Genomic DNA, 14,834 nt, shown 5'->3' with positions numbered 1-14,834 from the left:
GCATATTCCTGATCCCTGATATCCATGTGGAATAAACCCATGTAAAATAATGGGCTACAGTAAATGGGCTAGAAGAGGAATATGAGAAAAGGTGGGTGAGTAAGAGGAATGGGCAAGGCAGAGTGGGAAAACTGGCTTGTTAGATAGGGGGATGTCATTTCACACAATTCTTATATGATCCATGGATACCTCCTCTACTTCAAATTATTGAACAGCTCTATAAGATGTTTTCCAGACAGTAATCTAGTCTGTAAATGAACTATATCATATAAAATTACCCCAAAAACCAGACAGACAGACAAACAAAAAACACACAAAAAAAACCACTTTAATATATGAAAGCTAAGTTGTGGCTATTAGTATTAAATTAACTTACCAAATTTGCAATGATGTAGTGGTATCCATTTACATGCTTGCCAATTGTAATAACCTGCAAGAGAAATATATAACTTATCTGATTAGGAAAATGGCACATATACTAGAAGAAACACTTCATAAAATAATGTGGGGTTAATTATGGATTACACTGGAAAATATATGGTTCTGGGCTGAATCTTTTGAAGGCTTTGTGGAGGGCATTTTTGGGGTGGGGAAACCCAACAAAATCTCAAATAGGGCAGGACGTATTACAAATTCCAAATATATATATTTGTATTATATATATATTGCTTGTTTTCAATAAGGCCTGTGCTTTCCTTTATCACTGAACAAGGTGGCTGTGTAATCTTTATTGTTGTTAATGCAGTGTTAATCACAATTAACGGCAGCAGTGCAAAACTCTCAGCATGCCAGGTTCCAATTGGACAGTACTTTCTAAAATGTCCAGCCAGCCTCCTTCTCACAAGGCCTATTCTCAGGGTTCCTATGAATGCTGAAGAGAACACCTCTTCAATTCACAAGGTGGTGAATGGCCCTGCAAAACTGGGAGCAATTCTGTATGTAACTCCTATACATGTATATACCCACTGAGTTTAATGGGGCTTACTCCAATGTGAGTATAAAATGGCAGCCGATACCCAAAGAACTATCCAGTGAAGACTAAGTATGTTCAGTGGCCTTGTTGAGGGTCAGTGAATTGGCTTGACTGAGCTCCTTAAAGCTTATATTATCCCTGGGAGAGAGCAAGCTTGACCCAGGAGTCGATCTACTATGAAACAAATGAAGCTTAAGCTCCAGGGCCTCTAATCCCAGAGGGTCCCAGAAGTGACTTTAGTCCACATTGCTTAAAACAATTAGGTCCGGTAGACCCAATTTGAGCCACACAGCTCAAATGGATTAATTTTTTGTTGTATATATCTCAACAATCCCAAAGTTTGAAAGCCAAAAGCACAAATGCTGTAAAGGTAGAGTGTCGCGGTACAGCAATTTTAAGCAAAATCTGAGATGTAGTACTTAATTTTTTAAAAAATAATATTATGCTGATCTGTCATAGAACAACCCCCTTGAAGAAGATGACCATGGTTATCCAGACCTTGTTGCTAGTTGTGAAGGGGTCCCCATGACAGTTCAAGCTTCCGGGCCCCCAAAATGTAGGACTGCCACTGACCTATAGGGTGCCTGACTGACCAGTAGAAAAGCAGTCCTGGCATTGGGCCAGGATACAATGAAACATTTTGGTCACATTGACAGTATATAGTTAAAGCACCTTTAAAACACATGGCTTCCTCCAAATAATCCCGGGAGCTGTAGTTTGTTAAGGGTGACGGGAATTTTTCAGGATTCTTCATGGGGGAGTAATGTGTTATAACTATGTGGTGTGGGTGTGACATTGCAATTCCCACAAGTATGCTATATTATTCATATATGGTGCTAACACAAGGGCTAGCCATTCTATATCTGTCTTAGAATCACAGAACTGTAGCATTGGAAAGGACCCTGAGGATCATCTGGTCCAACCCCCAGCAACACAGGAATATGCAGCTGTCCCATATGGGGATTCAACCTGCAACCTTTGCGTTATCAGCGCCACACTCTAACCAACAGGGCTTTGATATCTCTTCTGTGCCCTGTGTTACAGAAGCATTATTGCATTATTCACAGGTTCAAAAATAGGATGAGCCAACTGCTAGCCTTCCCTAGGAAAAAAAACACACAGCTACTGTTATGGAAGAAGTACAACCTGTTCTGCAATCAGCTAAAGAACTTGGGGTCTGTTTGTTTTTTTCTGATTTAGTCCTATAAATGTCAATGGAGCTAAACAGGCTACACTCCAAGTACTTCAAGTTAACTAGGTAGTACAGATCAGACTGAGTATCTTTTAATTTACCATTGATCAAACCAAGGCCTCCACGTTTCATTCCAGGTATCATCCTTTTAATCTTCTCTGATGGCCAGAAGTACATAATAGGCGTCTTATAGAGGACTTCATTTGATGAAGTGCCAAAATGAAAAGGTCTTGCTTTGAGAAATGATGGAAGCAAGGCATTCTACCTAAAGCCTTCAGCCCACAGATTCACTTTCCACTCCAGCTCAAAAGCATTTCAATCTGCTCAGCTCCAGGTGAGCAACAGAGCAATTCTAATCCCAGCCAGGTAGAAGTGGGAAGCAACAGCGTGGGGCAGCCACCGCTGCATCTGCAGCCCCATCACTCACAGCACAGAGCAGCTAAAACCCTCCTTCACACCAGCCTGGATATGGTGTAATAATTGGATCCAGATTGGGCTCAATGCCAGGAGGTGATGTCAGTGGGGCTTGTTTATAATCAGCAGAGTCCAGGCCAGCTAAGCCCTTCCTGCTCTCTGCCCCTGGCAGAACAGCCAAGGGTCTAAAGCCAAGGGTGGGAATCAGCAATTCCCTCCTATCCAGGTGTAAGCGAAAGCACCATGTGCTCATACATGGACCCTTTGGATCCATGTTACTGTGAAAATGAGAACTGTGCATTAAACACCGAGAGCATTTATTAACCACAATAGAAATTCGATTTCTAAAAAATATGATGAACTGGATTTTCTGCTCCATGCATCAGCGTTATCAGAACGTTCTTGTTATTGCCGAAGTATGCAAAAAAGAATGCAACTTTATTACCAACGCTGGACCCAACACAAATAAATTGTGATGATAAATCATGATGGGAGCATTTCATATACGCTTACACTCTTAGGCATTAAAAAATAGAGGGAAGCAAACCTGGTCTACAATGTCGTTGACTTTATCCCGTTCACAGTCGAGAATGACTCGCCTTTCTCTTTTTACCTCCAGATCCCGAAACAATGAGCGGTATGTTTCATCTTTTCTGTCATTATTAATGTTGCCCACATTTATAGCAGTCACTTGCCATTTCTTTTCAGCTGCAGTATCCAGTACAGCTTGTAGTGTCGACAAACCTGGTAAGATAGAAAAATACAATAAAGACTCAACCCCAGATGCATGGCTCTTAGGTTAATTTATTTCCAGGATAGCTCAACAACTAGCTCAGCAAACCAGAATCCCCATTTTTTAAAAAAATAAACCAGTGTAACAATAGCCACAACTTTCTTGGGTCCCTAGGAATTTCTGTGCAGTGAAGATGTGAGCTCCTATAACAACATCCATTTGTTTGCACTACAGGTTCATTTGGGAAGAGATTTTATCATTTCTAGGAAGAAGAGTTTCTATGCTACCGTTGGGCATCGTCTCTTGAAAAAGGGCCTGTCAGGAGAAAAAATAATACAGCTACACCCGCTGAATCAATAACTAAATGCTACTGAATTGTTTTTTGGCTTTTGGGCTTGAGAGACAACACATTTAAAGCCTTCTCTTTAAGTTCTGTAAGACTAGTAATAGATTCTGGAACGTCTAGTAGGCTGGGGAAGAGGACTCAGCATCACTGCTCCTCCCAGCACTTTCTCGGGGGGGGGGAGGGGCAACTGCAAATTGGTTAGAAGTTCCCACCCCTTCTGAATTTTATGTGAACTTCCTAATGATCCCTATCATTAAATTTGCCTTTTGTTCCAGCTGCTGCACACTGGGTCAACATCTGCATTGAGCTACTATGCATTGAACTACTGCATTGAGCTACTATGACCCAAAGGTTTTGTTTCTAGTTCATCATTACCAGTTCAGATCCCAGGCCCTAGTCCAACACTCTAGCCTCTTGCTTTTGCAGACCCTCCAAGTGTCCCTATTTTTCAGGGACATCCCTGATTTAGAGAAGATGTCCCAGTTTCTGATCTGATTCTGGAAGGTCCTGCTTTTCCTTAGGACATCCCTATTTTCACTGGATAAATGTTGGAGGGTGTGGTAGGATGTCCCTATTTTCACTGGGGTATGGAGTTATCTGACCCTCCCAGCTGTCAGAAGGCAATCCTGTATACGGAAGCTTTTTTAAATGTTTACTGTTTAAAATGTCTTTTTAATATATGTTGGAAGCTGCCCAGAGAGGCTGGGGCAACCCAGTAAGATGTGCGGGGTATAAATAGTAAACTTATCATTATGGAATGGGACATTCCTATTTTCATCGGAGAAATGTGGGAGGGTATGCTTTTGCCATCAGTTTCTATATGAAGGCAGAGTTGAGTGACTGCTCAACCCCACCCTAATCTTCCCCTTGCTCCTTTTAAACTTTTTCTTGTGTGTTCTGTGTTACACAATTCCTGATTACCTACAATACATAGAAAAAGAAAAGGCCATGGATCAAAATGCTGAAAAAACAAAAACCCAGGCTATCCTGCAGTGCAGCTACAGTTTTAGAGAGCAGAAGTGTTGCAAAGTAACCTTTGAAGAAGCTAGCCAATTGTTCCGCTTGTTAAACACTATAGAAAATGTCAAAAGGGCCAATGTAATCGAACAAGTTAATTGCTTCTGGAGTGTGGAGAGGACCCCCTAAGGTTTTTAAAAATTCCTTGTACAGTATATGGTTCCTGCTACTACTGCACATGTCCATGTTGACACTATACTATCCAAAGTGGTGGATTGAGCGGAACAGGGAATCTAATATAATGAGCCTCCTTTCTAATATGTTAAATGTTGAGCTCCTAATTTGGAACAAGGGAAAACACTCCTGAACTTCAAGTGCCCATAATGAGACTGCCTGGTGAGGACAGTAATCTGTCAAAGGGGATGAGGAAATTATGTGAAATGTCAGAGTGATGTTTTATTTCCATAAATAAATAAATAAGTAACCAGAGGAAACAACTGTATCATGGAATCTCTAAAATCCTACTTTTCCATCAGAGATCCTGACTGCTATCCCCAGCTGCTAATGTTAAGAGAAAATGGACAGGAAGGAATCTATAGAAAAGTTAATGTTCAGTACAAAAACATGACTGACAGCTTAACAGGCAGTTATGGACCTAAAAAATGGGCAAAATTTGCAAAAATGGGACCAAAGTCTGAGGATTTGAGCTTTCATGTTTCGAAAAGTTTCCAGGTCTCAAGGTTTTGAAATGTCTGTAAACATCCAAAAACAGACCACAAATAAAGTTTTAAGTAAGTACACTGAAACATTATAGGGATGTGTTCAAGGTGCTTTCTTACATGCCAAATAGCTTCTCTCCTAAAAACACTATTTTGAGTAAGGAATACATCTGGAATCTGACTAAAATAAGCCTTTAACAAAAATTCTATCCCACTTATTTTTCCAGAGACTCAAGGTATTTAAAAAAGAGTAATAAAAACAAAGTAAAACAAATACAATCCCTAAAAAAGACAACATATTTACAGTTACATTAATGAGTTAACAATGCCAACCTGGTTAACAAATTCCAGCAGTACAAAAATAATCATATTTAGACAAAGTCTTTGTTTTTACAAAGCCAGGATTTACCAAGCACCTGAATCAATGAAATTCATTTGCCAAGAACCCTTGGTTCATCCCCAAAATTTCAAAAATTATCTCTGCTTGCATCCTGTTGCACCTTCTGTGTTTATTCTGCAGAGGTTCATCTTCCTTTTGCTTCTTTTCCTTTGTCGCCTATTAGACAGGTCCATTAAAAGTAATTATTGCCAATTAAATTTTTTCAGCTGTCTGATTCTTAAAATATTTGTGTCTCTTCAGTTCTAACGCCTTTAACAGGTAAGTCCAGCATTTCTGGTTTGTCCCAGTTAATGAGATTTATTTTCTTCTAGGAGGCTGAAAACAAGAGACATGAGTTTCTGGCACTTGTACAAGCCTTTTTAGTGTGACAGCAGGCCAAAATGTGTGTCAAGGGCCCTTTAAAAGTGTCTTACGGCTTGGCAAAGCTCTTTAATGAGGCAATGAAGCATTTTGGGAATTGTAGTTCCCAAAGGTGAGCTTGCAAAATAAACAGGGGCATAAACTTCCTTCCTCCCACAAGGCAGCTGCTTGTGTGTGTGAATGCAAAAAGGGGCTATATGTGCGGAACTAGACATTACAAGCAAACTGATGCAATTCAACCCATGGGCCCCTTTTAAAAAACCACCCCCGCAAACCAGAACACCAATTTCGAAGGAGGTGACATGAAGCTGAAAAGTGTGCATGTATGCCCCACTTGACACTTTTCCATTCCCAAACTCCACTAAGCAGTTTCCCTCAACTATAGCCTTCCAGATGTGTGTCTGTAATAGGGGAAAGCAGCTGTGTTGGGGAAGGAGCAGACTAAAAATCTTGCAAAGAAACAGTGCTGGATAAAGAAAGATCTCTCCTTCCCTCCCCCTCCTCCTCCTCCTCCTCCTCCTCCTCCTCTCTCTCTCTCTCTCTCACACACCCACACACCCACACCCACACACAGAGAGATCTTTCTTCACCCATCACTTTTTTTGCAAGATTTTTAGTGTGGGAAAAGACAATTTGAATTAGACCCAGCTTGCACTTGTGCATAATGTATCATTCAGCCCTAAATAAAGATGAAGCTTGTAAAATGGCTTTCAGGGATATTTACAGGAAGAACGCAAACAATAGAGACTAGTTAAATGTCACTTTGCAGTGTTGCAAGCAAGCCTATCAAGGTAAGAACTTTGCAGGATAAGAACTTTCACTTCCCTATGCCTCAGTTTCCGCAACAGAAAAATAATCCGTGGGCAACAGAACGAATCCAAGCCATAACTCACTGCTGCTTCTGCAGTGGTTTAATGTCACAATATTGTCAAAAACAATTCCTCTTAAATGGTCTTGTAAGGAGAATGGCTTCATTTCTGCAGAATCATTGGTGGCCTGTACAATCTATGGTTAGAAGGCTTTCGTAAACACCAAAAGACCCTGAACACTTTTGTATGAGAAAGTCAAAAGTTTCTCCAAGAGGATGAACTGTTAATGTTCATGGTATTTTCTCTAAATATATGCTAATTTAAATTTGCTAGTTGATTAACTTTGATTCAAATCTTTAAAAATAGATCTGAATAGTATAAAAGAAATAAATAACTCACTCACCTACTTAGTGCTGCTTAAGACAGGCTACATTTTAGGACACAACATCAGTTGGAATACATCCCATTCCCTTTACATTGTTGTTGTTTAGTCATTTAGTAGTGTCCGACTCTTCAAGACCCCATGGACTAAAGCACACCAGGCACTCCTGTCTTCCACTGCCTCCCGCGGTTTGGTCAAACTCATTTTAGTATCTTCGAGAACACTGTCCTAATCAGCCATAATTATTCCCTGCCTCCTTGGTCTCACTTCTCATGCTGAAGTAGATAGTACTTCTATGTACGCATATTGGAGGACAACTTTCCCTTTCAGGGATAGCTCCTTACTGAGCACCTTACTCAGGGGATCAGGACAAGCAGAGGGAGCTGCTGCTTGAAGGAAATCAGAAATGCTTTTATACATAAGTACTCTTTTCAGAGTCTAAACTGAACTGACCATATCTTCAGCAAGTCAGGAACGATCATCAGATCCACACACTCTCTCCAGCCCCCAATGCTTCCAGCCTTCCCTGGTACACCAGGCTAGTTAGATTTCCCCTAATACTACTAAAACACTAGTAGTATTAAACCCTAACATGAATAAATCTGCAATCCCCAGGTAAATTGAAATGCAGATTCTTAATCTTAAGCCACAGCATAGCAAAATGAAAATACATATCCAAACTGGGTCTATATGTGACACTCCCATTCCTTGGCAAACAATGCCTCCCTTCCTCACTGGGCACAACTTGGTCTTTTCCTGTGTAAAGCACAGGATAAACATGGTCTCTACCCACAGTCTAATGTCATGTTCTAGAGATGCAGGTGCAGTGGGTGGCTTGGGGCAACAGGCCAGGGAATGGTTGGATGGATAAGTCATAACTTGTGAAAGGTACCTACACAAGGAGAACTGCAGTAAGAGGTCCACTTGAGCTGGGCAAGGCTTTTCACTTTGATACCACCTACAAACATTGAACAGGGGTATCTGACTTTGCAAGTGTCCTACCTGACACTTCTAACTGCAACGCAGCAGGAAAGGGGAAGGAGAAACTTTAACAGCAGAATATTGCACACTTTTTTTACCTTTTTGCCTAGGTTCCCCCCTGCCCCACCCCCCAGCAATCATTTAAAAACGTTTTTCTGCCATTAAAAATGCTCTTAGAGGGAGGGAGTTGCAGTGAACTTTCTTCATTTAAGAAAACACTGTCACAGCTTTCCACAGGGATAACTACAAATAAAATTCAATAAAGTTCCAGCTAGTAATATTTTCCATCTTGGTATAGATCGGCGGATGATATGCACCGGGAGCCTACATGACAACTGACCCAGTTTCCCTAGGGAAATTCATACTGTGAAAACCATTACTTTTAAGTGAAAGTCATCTATTACTCTCAAAGGACTGGTTCTAACACAATATTTTCCTCTGCAGGAGTCCTTTTGAAATGACTTGTAGAGATGCACCCATTGATTTATTTATTTTTCCAGGAAGAAAGAAAAAAGACGCATAAGCAATGTCTTAGATCCAGAAGGCAGTTCAGTCTGCTACTTACCATATTACAGCAGTCACCTTTTCTCCTTAAGCACCCAAGGCCAGAACTTACAAAACTGTTCTGTTCTGTTATACTTGGCACTCTCGGGCTCCTACATCATTTCAGTTAGGTTTGTGGTTCAAAATTAATTTCCGTAAGTTATGAAGAACACCTTACCTCTGTCACTGTCATAGAGATATGCAAACTTGGTCCACTGGTAATATTCAATCAAGCTCAGAAGTGCTCCCTTGAGGTCTGGCCTCATCTGGATGACAAATGGGTGCGTTCCATCTGTTGGGAAGCTGGGTGTTATGAAGGAGACATGAAGTGTTCCACAAAATGATGTGATGGTATTTACAGACTTCTTGTCATAAAATCCAAAAATAGCAAAGACTCCTCTTGAAAACTGGGAGCAAACTGGGAGAAACAAGCAAAAAGAAAACATTTTAGAATGTGCAACTGATCTGCATTTTTTAAAATAGAAAAATGTACAATTGCCCCCACACCTACAAAGAAGACTTTTAAGACGAAACATTGGGAGAATGGTTGCATTTATTAACATTACAAAATGAGATGAACAGCAAGCCAGATATACCAGATCAACCAAATTCAGAATGTAAGGGCAGGTGAGAAGGGATTGACTGAGACTGATCAACAATTTTGCCAAGAAACTGAAGCTATTCAAACAAATCCCTGTAAGAAGTTTCATCTTTATATCCCCAAATACTTCCATGTTTTCTTCAGCATCATCCTGATTACTGCCACACATATATGGCATCTGTATGATATGTACATGACATCAATAAGGGTGGCAATGATGCTTAGGAAAGATCAAGAAGTTCAGCTCCAGGTAACCAAAGATAACTGTTGTATAAGCAGACATGAAACTGAAATGCATGCATTTGTAAAGCTTGCAACTTCATCAAAGACATTAGGAAAACTGAAATTTCAGTTAACATTCCTTACTCTACTTACCCTACATAATCTAATTTGCCCTCAATAGTGAAGTTTGTTTGTTTTAGTTTGTTTGATGATGATCATCTACCTGGAAAAACATTTGAAATATTTTGCCCACATTGTTGCTTATTATTGTAGCACCCTTCTAATTTAAATGTGTGCTATTCATTTTAAACTATCTTTAGAAGTGGCTTGTGAAATGGTTTGATGGGTGACTACTGCCTTCCTCCTTGAACTGCCACAGAATGGGAGGGGGAGAGAAACGGACTTCTGTGTAAGGTAGCATGTAGTCTGATCCCAAGGTGCATCCCCCTCCCCCCTGCTATTAGGCATCTTTCCTATAAAGACCACCTGAGTCCAAATTAGCCATTCACCCTTAGTGATGCTCAGGAAAGTGTCAAATCTGATTGACTCCAGAGTTTCCGTACCATCATTACATCCAGGATGTGATCCTTAATTGACTAGGATCACTTAAGAAATAATGGAACAGAGGTTTTTAAATGGCCACTCAAGCAAAAGGAAGGAAATGACTGTGAACAAACATTCACAAAAGTTGAATTTAGGATTTTAGAAGACTTTCTGACTTCCCTTCTTGAAATCGCTGCATTTGAACCAAAAATGTCACCTAGAGAACACATGGCAAACACTTTCTTCCTACTTTCTTTGATCCCACACGACTCTGTTAGGTCTTATTTACATGTTCTCTTTTTAGCTTTGTGTTGCCTCTTGTGGACTAGCTGATGTTGTGCTATAAAACCTTTCAGCAACTACAACTATTATTTCTATGCATTTATGGAGAAATACTGGTTCACACTAATGCAAAGGACATAAAAACACAAGAGGAGCAGTCTAAGCACTGCACTTTGTGTTCTAATGCTCTGTTTCATTAAACTTTTAATATCAGCATTATAGGACTCAGCAGAAGAAGGTCCTTCTCCATGGCACCTCAGGTCATGGAGCAAGAAGAATAATCCCCTGGGTGTAAATAGAGTGCTGATTGTTTCATTTTTATTACCATCTCAGACAATAAAAGCCTAAAACAATGCTGATCGTTAAAGCCTGGATGAACCATCCCATCTTTTTGGGTCATTCTCTTCAATGACTCTGCAAATGCAGCTTGTTTTCAAGGTGCTAAACAGTCCATAGTTTTATTTACTAAATGAAAAAAAAAGTGGACACAATGGTTAAAAAATACTTCTGGTTTAAAATCTTGCTGCCACCACATGCCCTGACGACTTTTCATCTCTCAGGTGGAGACACTGTTTGTCTAATCAAACTCATTGGAGCCCCCTAGAGAATGCAGGGACCCCATGTCTCTGTTTTGCTCTGTTGGTTGGCCACACCAAACTGTGATGGCATGTGAAGAACCAACACTGAGTACCTAACTGAAAGCATGTCCTATGCACTTAAATGGCGCACACCCCATACATTTCCCCACCAAACTGGTTTACCCCCTCACTGAGCTACAATTTCTAGCATCTTTAACAAGCTACAGTTCGCATTAATCATTTTTTTGAGAGGGCAGTAGTTCACCGAACAACTGGTTAGCAAGACTGTTCTATTGTACAATAGATTTTCTAAATAAGCCGGGTACTTTGCTTTGATTTTTATTTTTATTTAAAGGTTTGCTCCCTCACCTGGGCAAGAACCAGTGGTTTAGAAGTAAACTCATACCATGCACCCATGTGGATAGCAAGATCTAGAATCAATCTAGATTGAAAGCAGCATGTTCTGGATAGAGATAAATGACACTTTTGTGGTACAAATAATAAAGCTTCTTGCCATCTGCATTTTCCTCACAAAAGAACTAGACAATCATCACAAGGATTAGTTTCTATATATGAAGATTCTGGAGGTTTTATATGTGACTTTTGTAAGCAAAGTATATCCTGAGCCTTCAGCTTCTGCCAGCCTAGGCACATGCTGTGCTGCTGCTTTAAAACTGGGACTGATCAAGTGTTGAGTTTTCCCTGCCGCAGGGCTTTGTAAATCATGGTTTTCCCAGTGAAACTGTGACAACCAGAGCCTCAGGCAGGGCCTTGCCAAGACATTTTGCTACCTGGGGCGGAACAGCATGGTGTTCCTGCTTCCAGGTCAAGGTACATAACACCCAAGGCTGGTTAAGTTATTTTGGAATTTGAAGCAAAAATATAATAATAACCCCGAAAGCACTTCTGCCTCTCCCAGCAGTAAAAGAAACAAGAAAACAACAACAATAAAAATAATTGCATAACTAATCATTTGCTACCCTTTCACGACACCCCATATCAGCTGTCTGCGGCAACCCTCTCACTTTGCCTAATGGCAGGGCCAGCCCTGAGCTGGTGGTCTCCTTAATTGGTTCTAGATAACCCACGAGAAACAAGAGAAAAATTGGCCAAGTGTTGCTTAGCAACAAATTACAGCTCTTTGCTTTCCTCTCTTTTTCCCCCTCTATTTGCTTCGTTACTGGATGACATTCCATTGATTGGCACCACAAGCTCTATTTAGCACATTATGAAGCATATTATTAATACTTACCAATTTCTCTCAGCATTTCTTGATTTGTGTGAGTGTTTTGCCTAAGTAATTGTCAGCAACATAAATCACTATACCCTACAGCTAGCCATCAGAGTTGTGTATCAATTGAGGCTGTCACTTACAATACAGCTATCTATTTTATTGTTACTAGTGAGATGAATAGTCAGAGAAATATCCCTTTATCGTATCAGTTATTGGTCTCTCTCACGTTTGGTACAAACCTTTTGTAAATGGACAAATTTCATTATCATGTGTGACTCCTCATATTCACTCATAGAATAAACAACTGAGAGATCACTGTGAGTCAATGACCTCTTATTGATGTGTTCTTACTAATATTATATAGAAACTAAAGGGAGCAAACTGTTGTACAGTGGTACCTTGGTTTACGAACTTAATCCATTCCGGAAATCCGCTCTTAAACCAAAGTGTTCTTAAACCAAGGCGTGCTTTTCCATAGCAGTGGGGGACTCAATTTACAACTGGAACACACTCAACAGGGAGTGGAAACATGTTCTGCTACCAAGGCAAAGTAAATAACAGTGAGTGCATACCTTCACAAAGAAACAAAAGTGTTGGTTTCAAATAACAGGCTGGATGCCATTTGCTACTAGAACAGGAGACAGGGAGGGGGGACAAAACTGGAATCCATTCTTATTTAAAGGAGAATCAATCCAATTCACATTTTCTGGAACAATACGCAAATCAAAATACACCCACCCTTCAAAGCTCAAATTTCTCTGAATATCGATAATACTGTAAAGAAGTCTTATTACCAATATTCAAATGCAAATTTCTCATTGAATTTGAATCCATCTTAAGTACATCACAGGAAGTTAATATATAAAGTTTTGAGAACACATTTCAGCCCAATGCAACAATGCTTCCTTTAGAGAATCAAGTGATCAACACGCTAAGGAATATTGACCAATAATCACATCTTTGTTAGGAAAGGCCAAGGATAAAAAGCTGCAAGTTGTACTCAAAATGGAGACAAAGAGAAAGCAGCCAGGAAATGAGACCCAACAACTGAATACCTAATTAGTGATTTTGAGAATGGTTCTTCATTTGCTAAAAAAGCCAAGTTAGAAATGTTACAAAGGGACATCAAAAGCAAGCTGCAAACAACAGTGCATGGAGGCGGGGGAAGTATTTCGGAAAAATAAAACAGGAAGAAAACACAGCTGTCAGGCTAAATCCTCTATTGGCAACGGCCTCACAGAATGTGGATTAAAGACCAATGTGCAGTGTTTTCCAAAGCTAGCAACTGTCTGCAGTGAAAAGTGAGCCACAGAAGAGCCTTCTAGAACCTGACGAATCCTATACGGGAAGAGTAAAAACCCAATAAATGAAAACTAGGGGGAATTATCTACTCTATGCACATTATAGGGTTGTCATATTTCAAAAAGTGAAATATTTTGCATATTTTGCGAAATCGTGTATGTCTGGAAAATTCCAGACATATGACAACCCTCCTTCACTCTCGCAACAAGCAACTCAGGGGCCCCCAGGCTCTTTGATTCTCTCCAATTAGCCAACTTATTTTCCTTCTCTCTCCTTCACAGCAAAATTTAACCCCTCTGAGGCAGAGGCAGAGGCAGAGACAGGTGCTCTGGCACCCAGAGTGATGCCCACGGGGCTAGTCAACCACCAGGACAGGGCTAGACACCCACAGCGAGCATCCGTGTGTGTGTATGCTGGCCGTGGCAAATGTCCCGGGGTTGCTCCGGCATCAGCGAGTGTCCGGAGGTGTGTGTGTGTGGCGCAGCGATGTAATCCCCCAGGGATTACACCCGGGGCAGTAAGCACCCCCGCACCCCCTTTCTCCGCCAGTGCTCTGAGGCTGCATGCAGTCACCTACACTGTCCTCTTGACTGTCCTGTTTCAGTTTGATATGTTGCTCCACATACCCTGACACAAGGCCCTCCCCCTTCACACAGCATAGCCAAGGTGGTCAAAAGTAGAGCTGCCATATTTCAAAAAGTGAAAATCCAGACACACAAGTTGTGGATATGGCCCAATATGGGCTGCCATATGCCTTCGGTCTCCCCGGACATTTTAGCTGTATAGCAGTCCTATCAAAAGTCACTTCTTTTGCTCCTCTCCCCCTTGCCTAAAAGGCTGTCCACCACTGCCATATGCTAAACAACACATTTCTATCACCAAAAGAAAATCTTCAGTGCAAATAAGAGCACAATTGCCATGCCTAACCTATTGTTTTGCATACTAGCCTTGTACAGAACTGTTTTCAAAGGACACCATAGAAATGGCAAGTCCTGTGCTTCTGTGTTGTATTTCATTTGCCAGATTATCACCTGTCACTGCTCAATATGATTCTAATGAGTATTATTATGGTTAGTAATGGCAATTGTGCCTAGAATCCTTATAAGCATAATTGGTCTACAGAAGGTTCCAGGTTTGATTCCTAGCACCTCCAGGTAGAAAGACCTCTGTCTGAAACTCTATAGAGAGATGCTGAAGCTGCCTTAGTCTGAGTCAGATCATTGGTTTCATATATCCCTAAGGCCTCTCACTCAGATGAGAAAA

At 40.7% G+C, this 14,834-nt stretch overlaps 1 protein-coding gene across 6 annotated transcripts in view; it reads right to left on the bottom strand.

Moving 5' to 3' along the window:
- The window catches only part of GRIA2 (glutamate ionotropic receptor AMPA type subunit 2), a 74,454-nt gene that overhangs the window by 29,527 nt on the left and 30,093 nt on the right, over positions 1-14,834 (bottom strand). For all 6 annotated transcript variants that reach the window (XR_014172020.1, XM_081926331.1, XM_081926334.1 and 3 more), the window contains exons 3-5: positions 8,988-9,227; positions 3,127-3,323; positions 377-430 (exon numbers count right to left, since the gene is read on the bottom strand). Coding sequence is in view for 5 of the 6 variants with exons in the window: in XM_081926331.1 (XP_081782457.1) it covers positions 377-430; positions 3,127-3,323; positions 8,988-9,227 (491 nt within the window). In the remaining variant the exon portion in view is untranslated. The remainder of the gene's footprint in view (positions 1-376; positions 431-3,126; positions 3,324-8,987; positions 9,228-14,834) is intronic.

Source organism: Podarcis melisellensis, assembly GCF_964234715.1.
Source record: "Podarcis melisellensis genome assembly, chromosome: 9".
Taxonomy (NCBI): Eukaryota; Metazoa; Chordata; class Lepidosauria; order Squamata; family Lacertidae; genus Podarcis; species Podarcis melisellensis.
This window is presented reverse-complemented; position numbering and strand designations above follow the sequence as displayed.